Source organism: Excalfactoria chinensis, chromosome 26 (genome assembly GCF_039878825.1).
Source record: "Excalfactoria chinensis isolate bCotChi1 chromosome 26, bCotChi1.hap2, whole genome shotgun sequence".
NCBI classification, from domain to species: domain Eukaryota; kingdom Metazoa; phylum Chordata; class Aves; order Galliformes; family Phasianidae; genus Excalfactoria; species Excalfactoria chinensis.
Window position 1 is genome coordinate 2,014,795 of NC_092850.1, and position 20,752 is coordinate 2,035,546.

Below are 20,752 nucleotides of genomic sequence, written 5' to 3' on the forward strand. Positions count from 1 at the left end.
CGCTCTGCCTTGGGACTTACCTGACCCACCACCAGGAAACTGCAGCAATGTGGCTGAGGCACAGGCACACGTCCAACCCCTTGGGCCACCGTGGACAAACCACTTTGGTGTGTCTGATCTCTGAGGTCCTGCTCACATGGATGGGGCTGCGAAGGATCTGCTTGTTAGAGGGATGCAGGTGCTGCTGTTCCTGCACACAGACACCCCTCGCAGGCAGCAGGGGATGGGAATGGGGATGAGAGCTGGTTCTTGGTTAACAGCTTGCCCTGCTCTCCGTTACTGCTAACTCTCTTGTGTGAGGAGGGAGAAGAAAGTGCAGTGGTAGCGTTCAACCCAGTACGGACTGTGTGCAACATCACGGGGACAGGTGCTTCTGTCCTCTGGTCTCCTGCAATCATCGAAGATTTCTTCAGTCTCCTCCTCCACGCCACTCCCCCACCCCTATTGCCATGTATCCTGAGCATATTACAGTCTTCCTTTCCTCTCTCAGGAGGCATTGCTCAGAGCTCTCTGCTAACGCTGTGCCTTTCAAAGGAGAAAATCCTACACCCTGCCTTTGAGCTTCGAGAATCAAGGAACAAAACAACTCAGAATAATCCCCTGAGGAGAAAAAGACCCTTCTGTCCTCCTGCCTGACCGCTGACACTTGTTCCAGGTGAGCAGTTCTGTTGGGAAATCTGAATGCATGAATTGCAGTGATGCACAATCCAGCGATGGGACAGGGGCAGGAGGGTGGATGGAGTTTGCCTTGGGCACAGGTGTGGGGGGCAACAGGGACAGCTCTCTCGCTTTAGGAGGGGGCACTGCCCACCGGGAAATGCTTTAGAAGTGGAGCTGTATTTGGGGCTGGGTGCCATAATGGTGGGCAGGCAGAGAGAGCCAGTGTTGTCACGGGACATTGGGATGGTTGAGGACTATGGGGAGAAAAGCACTTTTCCTCCCAAGGTTGGACTTAGGCCCCCAAACTGCTGCTCAATTGGTCACCACTGTCACTGTGCTGGCAGTGATGGAATTCCTGCCCCATGCACATCCCCCTTTGGTCCCCAGCACCCATGGCTGGGCCCAGGCAGATCTGTTCTCCTGCAGTGCCTGTTGTGGAGGAATGGGTTGGCTGGCAAGGAGCTGGGAGACGAACATGGGCAAGTCCCAGTGCTTCTCGAGTGCAAAGCCCTGCCAGGGGCTGCTATAGCAACTCAGCAATGGCTGAGCCCACCCCAATTGGGCTGGCAAATGGAAACCTTCAGCGTAGGCACTTTGGTGTCATTGCCTTCAGTGTGTGCTGCCCTTCTAAGGAGAAGCAATGGGTTGAGCTGCTAAGGCTCCAACCCGTGTAGCGATGAGGGCGTCCCCAGCCCATGGCCCCATGAGCCATCTCTGTCCTGTCCCACTCAGCACTGAGGGGCAAAAAACAGGCTGCTGGATTCAGTAGCAGGCACTGAGCTACTGCTGGGGGGGTGGGACAGGAGGGGACACCCAGGGCAGCCCCTGTGAAGTGCTCATTCTTGTGCCAAGCCCTTTCCCAGCCCCTCTCCTTCTGCAGAGATTCCCCTTCCCTCCTCTCCCTGCCGGTGCTTCCCTGATGCTCCCCAGGGAGACTTCCCTCCCTGAAAATCCTACTGCTGTTGACATTAAACACGACAGCAGAGTTTCCTTGGAGACGAGAGAAACAGTGGGCTCCAAAGTGCTGATTATTTCACAGTTTCTGGCTGGCTTTCAGCAATGAAATAGAAAGAAGAGAGTTGTGATAGCAGAGGGAAGAGGGAGCCCAGGGCAGCCAGCATTGAGCAGGGCACTGTCGCTGCTTTTCCAGCACCGCCTCTTTACAGCAGGGTTTCCTGAGCATCCCCTGAGCAGCAGCACACACTGGGCCAAACTGTGCTGCTCTGGGACTGCTCTGCCCCTCTTCCCAGGCCCCAGGAGGCCAGAAAACTGGAGAGAGACTTTACCGTGGGCAGTTCTAATTTGGCTGACTTCTGCCAGTCCCGGGAGGAAATCTGGCTAATTAGATTAACCCTTCTGTGTTATTCCACATCAACATGTTCTTTGCGCAAAATGATAAATGGGAAGATGGCCACACAAGACACTGTAAAAGTCTTCCTTCCCCATTTTTTACTTTCAGCATCTTCTGATTGCTGGCCTTCAAATAGTCAGCATTCCTCTGGTTATGTGAAACTTCATTGCCAGGAACCAGGCATTAGTTTTGCAACACCGGGCTTTCTTACAAAATATCCTGTGCTCCCTCATCCAGCCTTGAAGTTGCCTCCAGAGCTGCTCTCTTGAATGTCTCAGTTCTTCTGGCAGAGCAGAGGCTGGAGAAGCAGCCATGATTAGGAAAGCCTTCACCAAGAGACCAAAACTACTGTTTCCTTCCAGGAAGGAAAATCCATGCCATTGCAGGCTGCTTATCTGCAATTGGTGTGTTTTGATGACCTACTGCAGCAGCCAGAGGACTTTCAGCTGATGCATTAGAGAATATTTACACACTTTCAGACTGGTGATGCAGTGGGAATGTGCTGCGGAAAGGGCTGCTGGATTGCAAAATGTGCAGATGGAGAAAGGCAGCTGGACAGCAGGAGGGTGGGGAGGTGGCAGAGCAGGTCCCGGTGAGCTCCTTCCATGAAATGAGCATCGCTCTGTGAGGGCTGCTGAGCGTGTGGTGCAGGTTGGCATCCTGGTGATTCCTCCTGAACTTTCCTGTATCAAAACAGAAATTTTGTTTTCTTTGCACAAAAATACTTTTTTCCCGGTACGAGTGAATGGGGAGACATCTGGGGAACAAAGCAGGTGAGTCCCTCTGCTCTGGTCCAAGCCAGAGGTGGTTTGCACTCCGTGGGGAATAGGATCTCGATGTCTGGGGATTTCTTTGACTTAAATTTGGGACTGCAAACAGAGAGGCTGTCATTTGCGTTGCACCACTGAAGAAAGGTCTCTCAGCAGCTGCTGAAGTGCTGAGGTGTCCGTGTGCTCCTTGGCTTGGTGCATCCATCTGGCCTTCTTTATGTTTTCTTCTCAAACCCTTGGGAACAAGAGTCACTTTCAGCTCCTTTCCTTCCTGTGCTCCCCCCAGCCAGTGCAGGCGGAGCAGCTGCAGGGGCCGACCATGAGTGAGCAGAGCCACGTCAACAGCCTGTTCCTCAACGAGGATGCAGCCAAGCGGCTCCACGCCGAGGGCCGGGTGCAGCGCCTGCGGCAGGCGGTGCAGAAGCGGGCGGCGCGGGCCAAGAAGAGGATGAGCAGCATCACCGCCGACAGCGCAAAGAGCTTCTTCCGCAGGAACGCCTTTGTCCTCTTCACCATCGCTGCCGTCTTGCTCGGTATGGGGCAGCATTGGGCGCCGGGTGTAAGCGTGGGGGAAAGTCTGCTTATCCCATAATGGTTTTATTTTACTGTAGTGGTTTGGCTGGGGAGATGGAGCTGAAGGGGCCCCGTGCCTGTCGCTGCTCTCGTAAGAGTGAGCGCTTTGGTGGTCATGGTCTTGCAGGGAACAGAGCCCAGCGGAGCAGCAGGAGGTGGTGGTTCAGCACAAGGCTGCCATGCATATACGTATGTAGGGAGGGAGAGAGCAGGCAAAGAAAACTAGAGCACAGCATTGCAGAAAAGAAAGAGCATTGCGCTCCTTTGGGGAGGGGAGGAGCAGAAAGGACAAGCAGAAGAGGAAAGCCATGCTGTAGGATGGAGCGAGGGCAGGCCACCAGCTCACTATGACCCATGTCAATTTGCATCCCTTGTTGACCCACAGGAATCATCCTGGCCTTTTCCCTCCGGCCCTACCAGCTCACCTACCGCCAGATCAAGTACTTCTCCTTCCCAGGAGAGCTGTTGATGCGCATGCTCCAGATGCTGGTTCTTCCTCTCATTGTCTCTAGCTTGATTACAGGTGAGAAGAGGTTTTTTTTGCAGTTGTCCTGGGGCAGCATTATTTCCCTTCTGAGAGCTTCAGGAGGAAGTTGCTATATTCCCAAACTAAGCCTAAGTCCTATAAATGTTCTGCATCTTCATAAGCTTAATCAACTCCCTCCCATATCCACATCACCCTGGAGCTCCAAAGTCTGCCCCTTGCACTTCCAAGAGACCCAGCTCTCCATCCCTGTCCCCTGAACACTTTGAAGCTTCCTCTAAGATAACAGGCTTGCTTACCTTGTCTGTCTGCTTGACTCCCCAGGAATGGCCTCTCTGGATGGCAGAGCCTCAGGGAAGATGGGTATGCGGGCTGTGGTGTACTACATGGTGACCACAATCATAGCAGTCTTCATTGGCATCCTCATGGTGATCATCATCCACCCAGGGAAAGGATCTAAGGACAAGCTTCACCGAGAAGGCAGAATTGAGCAGGTGCAGACCACAGATGCCTTCATGGACTTGGTGAGGTAGGTGGACCAGTTGGCCACATGTCAGTCCATATTGGAGAGAGCACACTCCTCCGCTGAACATCCCTTTGAAATGCCACAGCTTTGGGTGTGTACAGTGCAGCCTTCCAACTGCTCCTGCGGTCTGTGATTCGTGCTGAATAAGCCAGAAAGATGGAGAGGATCATTTCTGAGGCATACATGCAAGTTCCTTCATTGCTCACCCTGCTTTGACCCTTTAGGATTTTGAATGCATGTGTAGAAAGGTCATCGAGGTCCAGATCAGCTTCAGATCTTCATCCAGACAGAAAGGGACAATCTTCTCCATAGGCTGGCACTGTGGCTGTTGTGACAAACAGTTTTGCTGTTGGACAAAGGCCTTGGCCACGAAGCTGGCAAGTCAGACGGGGCAGTAACCCTTTCCTTGTTTTATCTGCAGGAACATGTTCCCACCCAACCTGGTAGAAGCCTGCTTCAAACAGGTATGAGAACCCACCTGACCTATGGCCTTCCTTTGCATGCTGTGCAGGAGAATATATTACAGACTAATTCTGCACAGGGTGATTACAGGGATTGCTTTTATATTGCCTTCATGCTTCCCTAATTCCAGGCACTCAAGGAGGCATTGTAGTTGTTAGTCTGTATTGTAGCATCCCCAAAGCAAGTGACCATGAGCCTTTATCCTGCAGTTAAACGGTCTTGTGTCAGTCCTGGATTAGCAAAGAAAGAAGGAAGATGTTCATTTCATGCTGGTATCTCTCACTGCAAAGAGAAATGTTGCATGTGGATTAAATTATCTCCTTTTTAGAGCTGTAAAAATTAGAAGATATAGGAGATAACTGCAGTGCAGAGAAGAACTGATAAAGGATTAGATACAAGTGAGCACCTTTGGGGGATCTGACAACCTCTGTCATTTCAGTACAAGACACAGTACAGCACCAGAGTCTTCACCAGAACCGTCCTCCACAGCAGCAATGTCACAGCCAGCGTGGCAAGCACTCAGTTCCCGGCACCTGAGAACTCCACCGGCATCCTGGAGAATGTCACACATGCCCTGGGGACCATCTCCGAGGTGCTGACCTTTGAAGAAGTCATTCCCATCCCGGGCTCAGCCAATGGGGTGAACGCGCTGGGGCTGGTAGTGTTCTCCATGTGCTTCGGCTTGGTGATCGGCAGCATGAAGCAGAAGGGACGGGCCCTGCGGGAGTTCTTTAACTGCCTCAACGAAGCCATCATGAGGCTGGTGGCCATTATCATCTGGTGAGGAGCACGGCCGGTTGGAGCAGGAGGTCTGCAGGTGCAGTTTCCGCTGACCTGATGAGAAATGGAGTAGATTTAAGGATGACGTGCATAGGAAAAGTAGATGGGCACAGCTCTCCTTTGGCTCCATCAGGCTGGAGGGAAAAGTCTGGATGGGATATTTGTTCACATTTCATTTCCCGTTGTTCTTTGTTTTGTTTTTACCTTAGCAATGTCAGGTACATATGTTTAGTCCAGTGCCCATGATAATCCCCTTGTCTGTGTTATGGCTTCCATCCTGTGGAGCCTCTGTTGCTCATGAGATGCACTACTGTGGGGTGATAAAGCTAGAAGAAGGGGGAAGGGTAGCAGTGTGCCTCAAATAGAGGTTGCACATAAACCACAGCTGCCTTCACAGATTGTTGTGCCAGTGCTCAGCACAGCAGCTGTGGGTGCTCTCTGTGTTCCTCTTCCCTGCATGAGAACCTCTAAAGATACCAAGGTATATTGCTAGGCACACAGGACACTTGCTTTCACTCCAGTTTCCTTCTGTAACTGTGCCTCTTGGAGAAAAAGATCCCCTCAGCCCAAGCTCTGCTAGGAAGGGAAGGGAGCATGAGGGCTCCTTATAGCCCCCCAGCAATACCACGAGGAGCACTGAGGAGATGTATAGGAACCTGGAAGGAGGAAGAAAGCTCTATCAGTGCCCAAGCTGTGCACACAGCTGGTTTTTGACTCAGATCTCTCCACATTGCCAGAAAATAAACCAGCAGTATGGTCTGCCAACCAACACACTCCTGGTGTTGCGCTGGCTTATGGAGGATGTGCCCAGAAAGCATGCGCTGAAGCAGGTGTGGAGGTGAGGATATCAGTTCTGAGCACTGTCTGTGTTTCACCCACAGGTACGCCCCAGTTGGGATCATGTTTCTAATTGCTGGCAAAATCCTGGAGATGGATGACCTGGCAGTGATGGGGGGCCAGCTGGGGATGTACACCCTCACCGTCATCGTCGGGCTGCTCATTCATGCCCTCTGCATCCTGCCACTGCTCTACTTCATCGTCACCCACAGGAACCCCTGGGTATTCATTGCAGGGCTTCTGCAGGCCCTCATCACAGCCCTGGGCACCTCCTCAAGGTACAGTGGCTACATCGCCTCGGGGAGAAGTGAGGTTGGAGATGGTGTGGATATGCTGGGGCTGCTCCTTTGGTTGCCCGCAGTGCAGCACTCAGGTCTCACTATTTTAGGTACTGACAGCATTTTTCCCAGTTCCCTGCCCTGGAGACCCTGCCGTCTGCTCCTCTCTACCCATCAGCTCACAACCCATAGTCCTCACAAACGGCGCTTGCAGCCCTGAAACACTCAGCTCAGGACACAAACCAAACCCTCCTGAATCCCAGCATTATTTCCCATGCACACACCTCCACACATATGTGCTCACACACATTTGCACACTTCTTTTTTCTAGGCACACGTGCTGTGTGCAGCTGGTGTCCAGCTGCCAGGAGTGCCCTCAGGGACTCACACAACCAAAGCAATGGATTGTGGGGTGTTGTTGTATCAGTTTCTCCTACACGCATTTTCACACTGAAACACAGAAGATCCACTCACATGTTCTTTTCTTATGTGCTGAGGAGGGGAAAGGGCGTGAGTTTTTTTAAGAGCTGGAAAAGGAGCTTCAGTCTTGAGGCTCAATTCTGTGCGCCCAGAACCCCCCAGATCCCCTTCTCTTGGTGTTACACCAGCACTGCCAGCACCACCAGCACCACACAGCCCCTGCCCATCCCCCTGAGGAAAGCTGTGTCTGAACGTGCAATGCAGCGTGCACCAAACCGAGGAACCCTTGCTTAGACTGTTCTTTCTCCTAGCAGCATCTGGCCTCTGGCTCACATGGCAGGGTGAAAAAGCAGGTGGGTAAGGTGACAACCCAGGCAGCAGTTTGGTCTCCTCGTTGCAGCCAGCACGTACCTGATTTGTGGTGTTTTCTGAATTCCTTTCAGCTCAGCAACTCTGCCCATCACCTTCAGGTGCCTGGAAGAAAACAATGGTGTGGACAGACGCATCACGAGGTTCGTTCTGCCTGTGGGAGCCACCATTAACATGGATGGCACCGCTCTGTATGAGGCCCTCGCTGCCATCTTCATTGCGCAAGTCAACAACTACGAACTGGACTTTGGGCAGATCATCACAATAAGGTGACTTTTGAAAGGGTTGTGGGGTTTTGGGAAGGACCTCATAGCCAGCCCTCGGTTAAGCCTGTTTTGTTGGCTTGCCTGAGGGGCTTTTGTGTTCTTTTTTTGTTTGGAGATATGGAAAGGGAAGGTGAAGCTTCCAGGCATGGAAGCAAATAGGGCCTGGGTGCCATGTCTTTGAGCCCTCCTTGAGACCTTACTGCATTCTCAAGTTGGAGCCGCCCTTTGGGCAGAGCTGCTGTGTGTGCTCTGCTATGGATGGTGCCTGGCAAGGCGGGCTGGGTTCCATCTGATGCCCCACATCACCTTCCTTCTCTGTGACCAGAGCAGAAAGGCTGCCAAGCTGTTTCACAGATAAGGCACTGAGATTATTCCTGACACTTCTGCAGATGTGACCACCTGTATTCTGCCTTCTGCTGAGAGTTGTGCTTTGCTTCCCCTCCAGCATCACGGCCACGGCAGCCAGCATCGGTGCTGCAGGCATTCCCCAGGCAGGGCTGGTGACCATGGTCATAGTGCTGACATCAGTGGGGCTGCCAACTGAAGACATTACGCTGATCATCGCTGTGGACTGGTTCCTGTGAGTTCTCTGCCCTGCCCTGTGCTCCCTGTCTCTGCACTCCCAGTGTCTCTGCTACAAGGAGGCTCAGTGATCTGTATCAGGCGGCCTTTGCACAGAATCCATCTCTGATCATTTGTAGTCAAAGCAGCCCAAGTCTGCTCCCAGCCACAGCTGAACAGCTGAATACAGTGTGGCCCAACACCTCCATTCATTTTGGGAGAGGTGCACAAGATCAGAACTGGCTGGAAAAGTTCACACCTCCTACAGTACTGAATTATCTCTGACACTTACCCAGAACAATTGCTTTCAGTGAGGCACTAGAAGTCCCACCTGCTGTTGTAACTGCTGCAGGGTATTTTGGTTTGCTGGGCTGGTGGCAGGTTTTCAATATTCATGTTTCCTTGAAGCGTTCTCCATCCCTTTACGTATCACTTTTCTCTCTGATTTTTCAGAGACCGCCTTAGAACGACCACCAACGTCCTGGGGGACTCTCTGGGTGCCGGCATCGTGGAGCATCTCTCCCGGCAGGAGCTGGATGCGCAGGAATGCGAACTCGGTAATTCTGGGATAGAGAAGAGCAGCCCTGCCAGCAGGTCTGCCTGCACTGCAGCAGCTTCAGGCGCCCCAGCAGGGAGACGGCACTGTGAAGTCAGGCAGCATTGCACACTCATGCTGTGTAAAGCCGAGACTTGAAGCAGGACTTTAGACCTTAGGCTCAGCTCAGCGCGGATCACAGCAGGATGCTCAGGGGAACTGCTCATACCTGCAACAAATTTGGGTCTGCTCAGTTCATCCTAAATCCCAGTGAGGTCAGACCTGAACTTTGATGAGCTGGCTGTATCTGAAGGCTGGATCTTAACCTAAGAGTTCTAAGGTACCCTGTGTTAGCTTGCATCTACAGTGAGTTCAGACAACACTGAGTTAGCACTGACGCAGCTCAGCTCATCAGTGAGTCCAAACCAGCAGAAGGAGCAGACCTTATAAAATCCAGCAGTTCATGCTGATTTCACAGCAGCACGACAGCATTGCCTCCACCCCACTGATGATCCACGACAATTCCTACACCATTTTAAGTAGAACTGCTGCCCAGCCAGTAATTTCCCAGCCTGTTTGTGCAGTCGATTATTGTTACTAAATACCGCAACTTCTATTTATCCGTATTGAATCACATCTTGCTTTGCTTTTCTTTCTCCTTTTTTTTTGCAGATTATTTGTCCAACTTCTCACGGAAGCATTGAATTCTACTCCTGAAGAGACTTCCTGTAAATATATATAAAGGGCAAACCAAGGGATGAATTAGAAGCAAAGATGGTTGGATTGGACTCTAGCTCAAGTGGGAATTGATTCGGGGAAGCCCTACGGCACGGGGTTGTGCAGAGAGTCAAACTAATTGATCACGAGTGTCCCTTCTGGCTTTATAATGTATGCACGTACTTTCTGGTTTAGAGTTACTGCAGAGGGTCCTTCTGGGTGTTTCCAGAAGTTATCAGAAAGGATCGGAATGGTAACCTAACAAAACTCAGCAGGACTCTAACCTGTTTTCAGTTGCTGTCAGCAGATACGTAAGCATATCACAAAAGGGGCTCTCCATACTGCGTTGCATTGGCATCATCTCAGTCGCTCCCACCAAGCAGCATGCTCCAAGCCTTACCATGTGATTTCCTGCCTTCAACAAAAGATTAACAGAGCACAAACGAGTAGATGGCTCCTCTTCCAATCCTGCAAGCCACTTTGCTGTGGGGGGTTTCAGAATCCAGCTGATGTTTTTTTGCTCTGATGTCTGCTCATGTTGTGTGGACAGTTATTCTGTTGCTGATCCGAGGACAGGCAGTGCTGAACCCTCACTCTATGAAGCTGCGTACTTAATTTTGACACCCAGTGTGATTTGCAAAACTATTCCCATCTCCAAAACAACAAAGGCTGTTTTACATTACGGTAATGAGTCTTCTACAGCAAGGTTTATTTGGAAGGTGTCTGCTAACCGTGAGCTGTAGCTGCTCCCAGTGTGTACACCCCAAGGTCTCGAGTCCTCACACTGTCCAGCTTTGCAAGGAGGCAAGCTTTCAAGAGCTGAGCCAGGAATACAGAAGTGTTTGTACTCCATCCAAGCCCAAACTCTGACCTCGTACCAACTCAGCCTTCAGAACTGCGCAACAGAAAAGATTAAATCATTTTATCAGCCGTCTCTTTAAGTTATCAGCTATTTGGGAGCGTATGCAGTCTTTTCTTTACTGTAGTACTGCTGCTTCTAGTTGCAGAAACACAGCAAGTTTCCTCTCTTGGCAAATAATGTATTCCTGATGATCGGGTGGGCAATGTTTGGGCTGAAACGGGGAGCTGCCTCAATGCACGAGGAGCTCTTGGGTCAGGACACGTCCCTTCAAAGGGAATTTTAAGAGAGAAAATACCCAGAATGTGGATTTTCGCACATCAGGCCGAGGATCACATTCATTCCGTGGTTTGTGCACGTTGTTTCAGAAGCCAGATCTGCCCATGACATCTGGAATCACGAAACCTTTTGCTCTCCACAGGGACGAAGGTGGTAACTGGAAATCACTGCTGCAGTGTTGTTGCGTTCGGGCAGTTTGACGGTGTTAATTCCCAAGGCCTTTCTTTCCATGCTGTGAGTTTCAGTGTCAATAAAGATAGTTTGCATATTTGAAAAATAAAGGGAATCTTTTTCCACGATGCTCTTATATGATCTTTTTTTCCCCTACTCTTTTCCCTCAGAGCCATGACCCTACGAAGTCAGGGATGCCACGTTCAGCATCGTGTGTTACACAGCCTTATCTCCTTGTCTGTGTGCCACGGGTCAAGTGCTAAATTCAGATTGTTACAAGGTCTTTCCTCAAAGCTTTTCCTTTGATGCTCTTCTGCATGTCATCTGTTATAGCACAGCAGCACGGGGCTGGCTGGCTTGCTGCATATGCTGTGCGTAGCACATGGGCACAAAACGTCTGCCTGGGAAATCGACCCAGAGGTTTCTGGAGCTTAGCAATAACGAATTAATATTGCTCTCTGAAACACTGCAGAGGTGGCGTGGTAAGGAGGGGGCAGAGAGGAACCTGATGAGGTTCAACAGGAGCGAGGGCAGAGTCTTGTGTATGGGAAGGAATAACTGCGTGCATCAGGAGGCTCCGGGGAGACCTCACTGTGTCCTTCCAGTGCTTGAAGAGAGCATAAAAACAGGAGGGGGAACGGCTGTGAGGGCGGACAGGGAAAGGACGAGGGGGAATTGCCCACGGAGGCTGTGGATGCCCCATCCCTGCAGCATTCAAGGCCAGGCTGGATGTGGCTCTGGGCAGCCTGGGCTGCTGGTCGGTGACCCTGCACAGGGCAGGGGTTGGAGCTGGATGATCGCTGTGGTCCTTTGCAACCACTCAATGCTCAGCGCACGCTGCGGGCTGCCCAGCTGGCAGGGAGCTCTGCAAAAATCCTGGTGACCAACAGGCGGCCGTGAGCCCGCAGTGTGCCCTGCTGGACAAGGAGGCCAACGACTCGGGCGCGGTGCTTGGATGCGCTCCGCCCCGCTCCGCCCGCACCGGGCAGCGCCGGGACTCGAACCAGCGGCTCCACCCTCGCGCTGCCGCAGACGTGCGCCGCCCCACGCTTCCCGCGCCGCGGTCTCGCACGGCGCCTGCGCGGCGCGTACCGGAAGTGCCGCGGCGCTTCCGCCGGCAGCATGGCGGCCGCGCGCTGCTTGCGGCTGTGTGTGCGCTGGCGGCCGGCCCTGCTGGGCCCCGCGCGGCGCCGTTTCCCGGCGGTCTCCTCTTCCTCCTCCTCCGTCGGCCTCGCGGCCCCGCCGGGTCCCGCGCCGCCGCCCCGCGCCGCCCTCAGCACCGCCCCGCGGCGGCAGCGGTGGAGCTCCGGCGGTTTGGCGGGGGGCGACGGGCTGGAAGGCGGCGGGGGGGGAGAGGAGGGCGGCGGCGGCGGCGGCGGAGCGGATCCCGTTGGCGGCGCCCCGGTGATGGCGGCGCTGACGCCGCTGACGGTGCCCGAGCACTTCCCCGACGTGCCGCTCATCGCCGTGACGCGCAACCCCGTGTTCCCGCGCTTCATCAAGATCCTCGAGGTGGGCGCGGCGGGGCGGAACGGCTGGTCCCGGCTGGTCCCGGCTGGTCCCCGGTTGTTTCCCGTTGTTCGGTGTGCGGTCCTGCAGCGCTTCTGTATGGAAGTGACTGATGTCAGCGCTCTGCAATCTCAGCTGCTCCCACTCCCTGCTCTGGGATGGGGCTGGAAGTCAAAGTGTGAGAGCTCATGGCTGGAGCTAAAGAGCAGAATGCGTAAAGCCAGAGCAGCGTGCAGCACAAAGCGCGCGAGGGAACTGACCCATGGCTTCAGGACAGCAGGGCTCTGCTCATGTCATGGCTTCTTGGGAAGACAAACACCTGAATGTCTCCTGGTTCTGTAGTTGTGTGACATCAGATGGGGTGGGATATCCCCTTGTCCCAGTGCTGTCCCCTCATTCCCCACACTGAAAGCATCCCCAGCTCCGTGCAGTGCTGCTCAGCAGTGATGTCATTGTCTTATTGCTGCTACTTCAATCCAAAACTCAAAATGCAGCAGCTTCTTAAATATTCAGTGTTGGAGTTTTGTAATGTTCTTCCATTTTTGTGCTGCTGTCCTCTAACGTAGGCAAGGCTAGAACAAAGATTAGACTTTGTGATGCAGTCAGAGGGTTCCACCGTGCGTGGTTTGATGTGCTGAGGGTGGAAGGCTGAAGGAAAATCTCCTGACTTGGTGCTTCTTGTTCTAGGTGAAAAATAAGAAGCTGGTTGAGCTGCTGAGGAGGAAGGTTCGTCTCGCCCAGCCTTATGCTGGTGTTTTCCTTAAGAAGGATGATAAGTAAGTTGTTTGTCTTCATCTTTACAACAATAAGGTATTACTGTGCCTTTACACTAGAGGCCACGCTCTGAGATTGATGCCTGTGATAGCATTCCAGCAATGATGGTTAGGTCTCCTCTTAGCACAGCAGTTTCCGTTATGACCAGCAGTGTGTTGCTGCTGTTTGGGAGGGGCTGAGCATGCAGTGATGTGCAGAGGGGCTGCCTAACCCTGAGGACAAGGTGATATCCTTCCTCCTGAATGCAGTTTAGAGTTCTGCAACCGATTGCTTTTTTCCCTTTGTTAACATCCCCTTTCTCAAGTTTCTGTATATCTGCTTTATTTTACTTTCTTCCTCAATAGCAACGAATCAGATGTGGTGGAGGATCTGAATGAAATCTACCAGATGGGAACGTTTGTACAGATCCACGAGATGCAGGACCTGGGAGACAAACTGCGCATGATAGTCATGGGGCACCGCAGGTACTTAACATGGGGCTGAGTGCACTGGAAGCACTGGAGAAACGCAACTCAGAGGAGAACTGACTGTGTTTGATTTCTTTTGGCTTCAGAATCCGCATAAACCGGCAGCTAGAGGTGGAGCCTGAGGAGCCAGAGGGCAAACAGAAGGCAAGAAGGAAACAGAAGCGCGCTAAGAAAGAGGCTGAGGAGGAGCCTGGAGTGAAGGAACAGGCTGTCGAGGTGGTGCTGGATCCTGTGGCTGCTTCCTCGCAGGAGGTTCTCATGGTAGAAGTAGAGAATGTGGTTCATGAAGATTTTCAGATCACAGAAGAGGTTAAAGTAAGTGCATTGAACGTGCTGGCATTGACCTGTCCCGTGGAGTTGTATCTACGTTGTTTGCTGAAGAGTTCTAGAAAAGCTCAGATTTCAGGCTTTGGAAACCGGTTCCTTCTACTTGCAGGGAATTCTATGAAAACAGTGAGTTCTCCTTAGAATGGCTCAGTTCCTGAGAACCATTCACTTCCAGAAATTGCCAGCTGAAGAGGCTGAGCTGTGCTGAGTTCTGTGTGAAGTCTTTGCCCCAGGGGGATCTGAGTGGTCAGCCCGACTGCCTCTTCTGTCCCAGCACAAGATACATGTTGTGCATGCAGAAATTCTGCCCCTCCTGCATTGCTTTGCTTCCTAGGAGGAGTAACTGCTGCAGCACAGGCAGCATGTCAGCACAGCACTGGAGATGAGTGGCCCAGGGCTGTATTACTGTGCTCCCAGAGTGGGAAAGCTGGGGAATGTCGTTTTTATACTGAAGCCTCGTCCTTTTTCAGTCTTTTTCTCATTAAATCTTTCTTGTGCCTACAGGCTCTTACCGCAGAAATTGTCAAAACAATCCGGGACATCATTGCCTTGAACCCTTTGTACAGGTCTGTTTCCCCTGTGTACTCTGGGGATGGAATACCCTGAGATTTCTGTTCCCCTGGGCCTTTTGCTGTAACAAACAGGAGATGTTCATTGAATTGCTGCCCAGAATTTGGTTTGGGAATTAGCATCTGGTGTCTTGAATAGGTTACTCCTTTATGAATGTAAGAACTTTCTGAATGGTTTGTGTTTTATCACCATTTTTTCCAGAGAGTCTGTACTTCAGATGATGCAGGCTGGACAGCGTGTGGTAGATAACCCCATCTACCTGAGTGACATGGGGGCAGCACTGACAGGGGCAGAGTCACATGAGCTTCAAGACATCTTGGAAGAAACCAGTGTAAGATGAACCTTTCAAGCAGTGCTGTACTAGCAGAAACGTGCTTTTCATTTGTCATAATTTCTCTAACAGCCTCGGTACAAAGTGACATGGTACATGTTGCTGAATTGGTCTTTGTATACCTGTGGCTGCTGTGGGGTGGGGAGTTGCCATGAGTGCAGTGTTTGTCAATTCATTTTGCATCTGTCATTTCCAGATTCCCAAACGGCTTTACAAAGCCCTTTCCCTTCTAAAGAAGGAATATGAGCTGAGCAAACTGCAGCAACGTCTTGGAAGGGAGGTAAATCTTTCAAGTAACGTATATCTTACACGCGTTTATAGCATGACCACCTCTGTGGACTTAATACTACAGTACTTAGCACTGTCAGTGGAAAATTGTAACAGAAGACCACGATTCACACTCTGAAGGAATGACATTAATGCAGAGTTAATAACTTGATATTTTTTTCCAATTGGAAACTTAAATTTTTTCTTGCTTGTTTGGAAAAGTAGCACAGGAGCTGCGGCTGAATCTGCTTCCTCCTGGAAGCCCTGCAGGCAAATGAAGGAGATGGTTTAGAGAAGCAAAAGGGCTTTTGGGGGAGCATGCTGTGCTTATCCAACTTGATTTCCTTCTCTTATGAGAAGAGCTAGAGGACAAAGGGAGAGCAGTAAGTACTGTTACGTTGAGTTTAGCAAGGCTTTTATCGTGGTCTTTAGTTTCCTTTTGGACAAAGTGGGGTGATGTGGACTGGAAAGATGAAACTCTGGGTTTGGTGTAGATGCTGTGAGAGTAACTGGAGCACAGTGGGACTTGGAGTGGTACAGCAAGTGGCTTGTTACATCAGAGCATACTGCAAGATCTCTGTTGTATTTTCAGCTGCTGAAAAGCTCATAAATCAGAAGTGCTGGAAAGCAGTTGATGTTTGTTGCGTGGTGCCAAGAACAGAACAGTCACAGTGCTTGTTGCTGTGTTTAGGTTGAGGAGAAGATCAAGCAGACGCATCGCAAATACCTTCTCCAGGAGCAACTGAAGATCATTAAGAAGGAGCTGGGTCTGGAGAAAGAGGACAAGGATGCAATAGAAGAAAAATTCCGCGAGCGGCTGAAGGAGCTGGTAGTGCCAAAGCACGTGATGGATGTGATTGATGAGGAGCTGAACAAACTGAGCTTGCTGGATAATCACTCCTCAGAATTCAAGTGAGTGCACAGCTGAATAATGCAAGCAATGCATCTCCCCCTTACGAATCTGATTCATCCTCCACTTTTTGGGGTGTGAAGTTGTTTTGGAAAGCAGTGGAGGAAGGCGCGGCTTTGTTGCTAAATTGCTCTTATTTGTTTCTGTCAGTGTTACACGGAACTACTTGGACTGGCTGACATCCATCCCATGGGGTAAATGCAGCGAGGAGAACCTGGAGCTGACCAGAGCCCAGGCAGTTCTGGAGGAGGATCATTATGGGATGGATGACGTCAAAAAGCGAATTCTGGTAAGGTGGGAATTGGCAGAGGGCACAGCTCCAAATTCAGCTCATTATCAGGTGGTTTGGTTACGTTTCAGCTCGCAGCTTTCCATTAATTTCCATTAGATCACAAATCACAGCAAGCTGCAGGAATGTTCTGGTGATAAGTTAATGTGTTTAATTGCTATTCACAATGAGGGTCACGTTCTGGTTTCAAATGACAGCGTAGTCTTTTGTTACTTAATGCTGAGGAAATGAATAAATATCCAAGGGGAGCACTGTCAGGATTTTCATCAGTGCATTGAGAAGTTCCTTAAGTGGTTCATCATGACAGGCAACGCTCCTGCCTTCCCAGAGCGTGCTGACCCTCAGTTAAGCAGGGGAGGAGGAGTGTTAGCTAACAGCGAATTGTTGGTGTGTATAATAAAGAGTGCATTCTTAGGCATCGTAGGACATTGCTTTTATTAAGTTGTTTTGCTCCAATCTGGAGAGAAAGATAAAGGCAGGGAAATGCTTTTTCTCTCAGGGGAATTCTGGGGGTTTCTGTCCCCAGCAATACCCAGAGCTGTGACTTAATCTCGCTATCTGATTCATTGTTTTAAATGATAAACTCTCTTTGGAGTGTCAGCCTGGCACGTTGCTCATCAGCTCCAGCACTGCTCATACTGAGTAGCCTGACAGAATTGCACTGAGTTGCATCATGCAGGTCTGTGGCTTTGGTTACTAATAGGATTAATTCCAAACAGTGGAAGAGCCCTACCACTAACCTCAGCATCTTCCTTGCTCTCCCCAGCTCTTCTGAGGACCTGTTTTGTGTAGGATGCTCGTTTTGGAAGCACTGCTTGACCTGATAACAGATACGTTTTGGTGCTGATGCAGTTTCCCTGTTCATTTTTGATGCTTCCTTTGCTGTGCAGGAATTCATAGCAGTCAGCCAGCTGCGTGGGTCTACCCAGGGGAAGATCTTGTGCTTTTATGGCCCACCTGGGGTTGGCAAAACCAGCATTGCCCGTTCCATTGCCAGAGCCCTAAACAGAGAGTACTTCCGCTTCAGCGTCGGAGGGATGACTGATGTGGCAGAAATCAAGGGACACAGGTCAGCGTGCTTTGAGTCGTGTTAATGCCGTCCAGGTGGGAGCGTAATTGAATTTGAACAATGTGTGTAATTTAACTCACGATCTCGGCACGGTCTCAGTGCTTCATGTGGCAACAGAGGATGCTTTTGGTAGACAGGAGTTAAAGATACACTTCTTTCCCAGCAGGATATACCCGTTCCATCACCTGCATGTTTCACTATGTGATGTTTGCCATACTTCCCCCCTAACTACAGTCTCTGGTAAAACAGGAGGACGTATGTTGGAGCAATGCCGGGAAAAATCATCCAGTGCCTGAAGAAAACCAAAACAGAGAATCCTCTGATTCTGATCGATGAGGTGACGTGTCTGCTCCTTTAGTTTCTGCTGTTAAAAACCTGCTTAGCTTCCAACAGCGTTTAAATCTCCTCTCCTGTAGGTGGATAAGATAGGAAGAGGGTATCAGGGGGATCCATCCTCAGCCCTGCTAGAGCTGCTGGACCCAGAACAGAACTCCAACTTCTTGGATCATTACCTTGATGTCCCTGTGGACTTATCGAAGGTATTTCCTCTTTCTGTGGAGCTGGAAGAGAAGAGTGTGTGAATCGGTGCATAAACGTGCACATGGCAGCGAGAAAAGTCAGGATTTGCTTTTCGTAGTGACAGGCAGAGTTGCTGTGGTTTCTGCTGCTGTTAAGCTTTTGTATTTGGTTGCCTGTACAAACATAGTTTACAAACATAGTTCTAGAATCCAAAGCTTTATCTGCAATAAAAAATAGACTTCATTAAGAAAATGATCTTCCCCAACCCTTCGGATCTTCCTCCAGCCCATCAGCCAGAGAAGCGCAGCAGTGAGGGAGCAGAGCTTGGAGTAAAGCAACAGGTTAATGAAAATACCTCACAGGATCTTGTTGTGCTTCCAGGTGCTTTTTATTTGTACTGCCAATGTAACAGAAACCATCCCAGAGCCGCTGCGGGACAGAATGGAAGTCATCAACGTGTCAGGATACGTCGCAGAAGAGAAACTTGCAATTGCAGAGGTGAGAGGGACTGATTCTGTGATGGGCTCTGAATTGTGTCTGATGATGAAATGGTTTGGGGAATGTTGAGCTTACATATTTACATCCAACCGTATCAACAGATACGTGGCACGTGGTATGTTGGACAGAGTTCCCCTAATGTGAAACAATTCCAGCATTCTGTAATACAGAGGCAGTGAACTCTAGACAATGGCACTGAGCTCCTGGCAGGACGGAGGTGGGCAGATTGGAGTCATTAGGCTTGTCTCCACAAACACTAACAGCGGGATGTGTGGATGTTCTCTTTCAGAGGTACTTGGTCCCTCAGGCACGAGCTCTGTGCGGTCTGGATGAAAACAAAGCCAAAATCACATCAGATGTACTGACTGTTCTCATCAAGCAGTACTGCAGGGAGAGCGGGGTGAGGAACCTACAGAAACAAGTAGAGAAGGTGAGGGAGAACTGCATCGCCGTGACCTCTTTGCTTCAGCATTCTCAGCTCTTTCTGCAGAAACAAATTCCTGTCTCACCCAGGTACTGAGAAAATCAGCCTATAAAATTGTGAGTGGAGAAGCAGAGATGGTCCAGGTGACACCTGAAAACCTGCAGGACTTTGTAGGAAAGCCCATCTTCACCGTGGATCGAATGTACGAAACCACTCCTCCGGGAGTGGTGATGGGTCTGGCTTGGACAGCTATGGGTAAGTCTGAAGGCACACACTGCAGTTACACAGTGATTTCTGGGTTACTGTGTGTGTACAGGAGAAATTGTTGATCTTCTGCAGGTCCTGAAAGATAAATCTGGTTCTGGCTGTAAAACCAGATGTGTGGATGTTCTCTTTCAGAAGCTTTCTGATGGGATTTGGGGAGCAGGCTTCAGTTGCTCCTTCCCCAGCAGTGTCTCATTGGAAAGCCCTGACTTCAGATTCCTCAGTTTCTGCTTTGGTTTTAACTTTTCTCAGGATGTTTTTCTTCTTTTCTCTCTCAGGAGGTTCCACTTTGTTCATTGAAACATCCCTGAAGCGACCCAAGGACACGGAGGGCAAGGATGGGTCCCTGGAAGTGACAGGGCAGCTGGGGGACGTAATGAAGGAGAGTGCCAAAATAGCTTACACGTTTGCAAGAGCCTTTCTGATGCAGAAGGAGCCCAACAACGACTTCCTCATGTCGTCCCATATCCACTTGCACGTGCCAGAGGTGAGCTGATGAGGAATTCAGAGACACACATGGCTGCTTGGCAGTCGTGCTTTAATGTAGACCACGTTTTTTCTGTTGCTTCTTCCAATGCAACAGGAACCTGGGTGTTACCTGAGAACTGATTCCTTGGGGGATCAGGAAGCAGGTATTGCCTGGCTTTGCTGATCTGCAGGTGGGTTAAATTACGATTTTCCTTTTTTTCTTCTGGCAGGGAGCAACACCGAAGGACGGACCAAGTGCGGGCTGTACCATAGTAACAGCACTGCTGTCACTGGCCATGAATTGCCCCGTGAGGCAGAACGTGGCCATGACTGGAGAGGTGTCCTTAACCGGGAAAATTCTTCCTGTGGGTGGAATCAAGGAGAAGACTATTGCGGTAAGAGCTCATTCTGGGCATCGTCTGTCTGGGTGACTGGGACCTTGTAGGAGCAGGTTGCTCCTGCTATATCATATTCTATGCTGTATCTTGGTGGTGACGCACTGGAACAGGTTGCCCAAGGAGGCTGTGGATGCCCCATCCCTGCAGGCATTCAGGGCCAGGCTGGATGTGGCTCTGGGCAGCCTGGGCTGCTGGTTGGTGACCTGCACACAGCAGGGGGTTGGAGCTGGGTGGTCACTGTGGGCCTTTTCAACCCAGGCCATTCTATGATTATATGCTGGGACTGATGGATTTCTAGGACTAAAAACACAGACAACTTAACTTTCTTTCTCCCCACAGGCAAAGAGGGCAGGTGTTACCTGCATCATTTTGCCATCAGAGAATAAAAAGGATTATTACGACCTTGCTGGATTCATCACAGAAGGACTGGAAGTGCATTTTGTGGAGCACTACAAGGAGGTATTCGATATAGCGTTTTCAAAGCAGGATTTGGCCGCAGGATGATGCCCAGCACGTGGGGACTGGAAGGTGGTTTGTCCCTCCGTGCTCTACCTCGGCCCTGACGTGGGCCGATCCTGACGTGGGACATGGAGCTATTGCTGCTGCGCAGCTGCTGAAGTGAGCGAGGGCTTTGGTCAGATAATGCATTTCTCCCTCTTTAATATTGAATTATGACCCAACTTAAGTATTTCCAATAAAATTAAGCTGTGAGATTTTACCCGAGGAATGTGCGTGGAATGGGTGGAAGAAGGAAATGAAACAGGGATGCA

General features: G+C 50.7%; 2 protein-coding genes across 3 annotated transcripts; both read left to right on the plus strand.

The window, feature by feature from the left end:
- The first annotated feature begins 443 nt into the window (after positions 1–443).
- On the plus strand, positions 444–11,025 carry SLC1A6 (solute carrier family 1 member 6). 2 transcript variants are annotated; one of them, XM_072357329.1, is made up of 11 exons: positions 444–655; positions 3,077–3,314; positions 3,740–3,877; positions 4,163–4,367; positions 4,786–4,828; positions 5,266–5,606; positions 6,488–6,721; positions 7,585–7,779; positions 8,222–8,356; positions 8,791–8,894; positions 9,545–11,025. In XM_072357329.1, the coding sequence occupies exons 2-11, from the start codon at positions 3,101–3,103 to the stop codon at positions 9,574–9,576; spliced, it is 1,641 nt and encodes a 546-aa protein (XP_072213430.1). In that variant the 5' UTR covers positions 444–655; positions 3,077–3,100; the 3' UTR covers positions 9,577–11,025. The 2 variants fall into 2 exon arrangements, with proteins under 2 accessions (XP_072213430.1, XP_072213431.1); XM_072357330.1 differs by having other exon boundaries at positions 522–655; positions 3,068–3,314.
- A 957-nt stretch (positions 11,026–11,982) lies between these two features.
- LONP1 (lon peptidase 1, mitochondrial) lies at positions 11,983–20,703 on the plus strand. The gene is made up of 18 exons (XM_072357327.1): positions 11,983–12,410; positions 13,095–13,183; positions 13,526–13,645; positions 13,735–13,963; positions 14,480–14,541; positions 14,747–14,876; positions 15,073–15,156; positions 15,835–16,055; positions 16,204–16,342; positions 17,233–17,411; positions 17,661–17,748; positions 17,828–17,950; positions 18,312–18,428; positions 18,718–18,858; positions 18,942–19,107; positions 19,395–19,603; positions 19,815–19,979; positions 20,322–20,703. Exons 1-18 carry the CDS (start codon positions 12,021–12,023, stop codon positions 20,484–20,486), a joined length of 2,817 nt encoding a protein of 938 aa, XP_072213428.1. The 5' UTR covers positions 11,983–12,020; the 3' UTR covers positions 20,487–20,703.
- Positions 20,704–20,752: the final 49 nt, after the last annotated feature.

Coding starts and splice junctions, on each gene's coding strand:
- SLC1A6 (XM_072357329.1), top strand. CDS start 3,101: ATGAGTGAGCAGAGCCACGTCAACAGCCTGTTCCTCAACGAGGATGCA. Junction 3,315..3,739: donor CATCGCTGCCGTCTTGCTCG/GTATGGGGCAGC, acceptor GTTGACCCACAG/GAATCATCCTGGCCTTTTCC. Junction 6,722..7,584: donor GCCCTGGGCACCTCCTCAAG/GTACAGTGGCTA, acceptor AATTCCTTTCAG/CTCAGCAACTCTGCCCATCA.
- LONP1 (XM_072357327.1), top strand. CDS start 12,021: ATGGCGGCCGCGCGCTGCTTGCGGCTGTGTGTGCGCTGGCGGCCGGCC. Junction 12,411..13,094: donor GCTTCATCAAGATCCTCGAG/GTGGGCGCGGCG, acceptor TTCTTGTTCTAG/GTGAAAAATAAGAAGCTGGT. Junction 17,951..18,311: donor TCCCTGTGGACTTATCGAAG/GTATTTCCTCTT, acceptor TTGTGCTTCCAG/GTGCTTTTTATTTGTACTGC.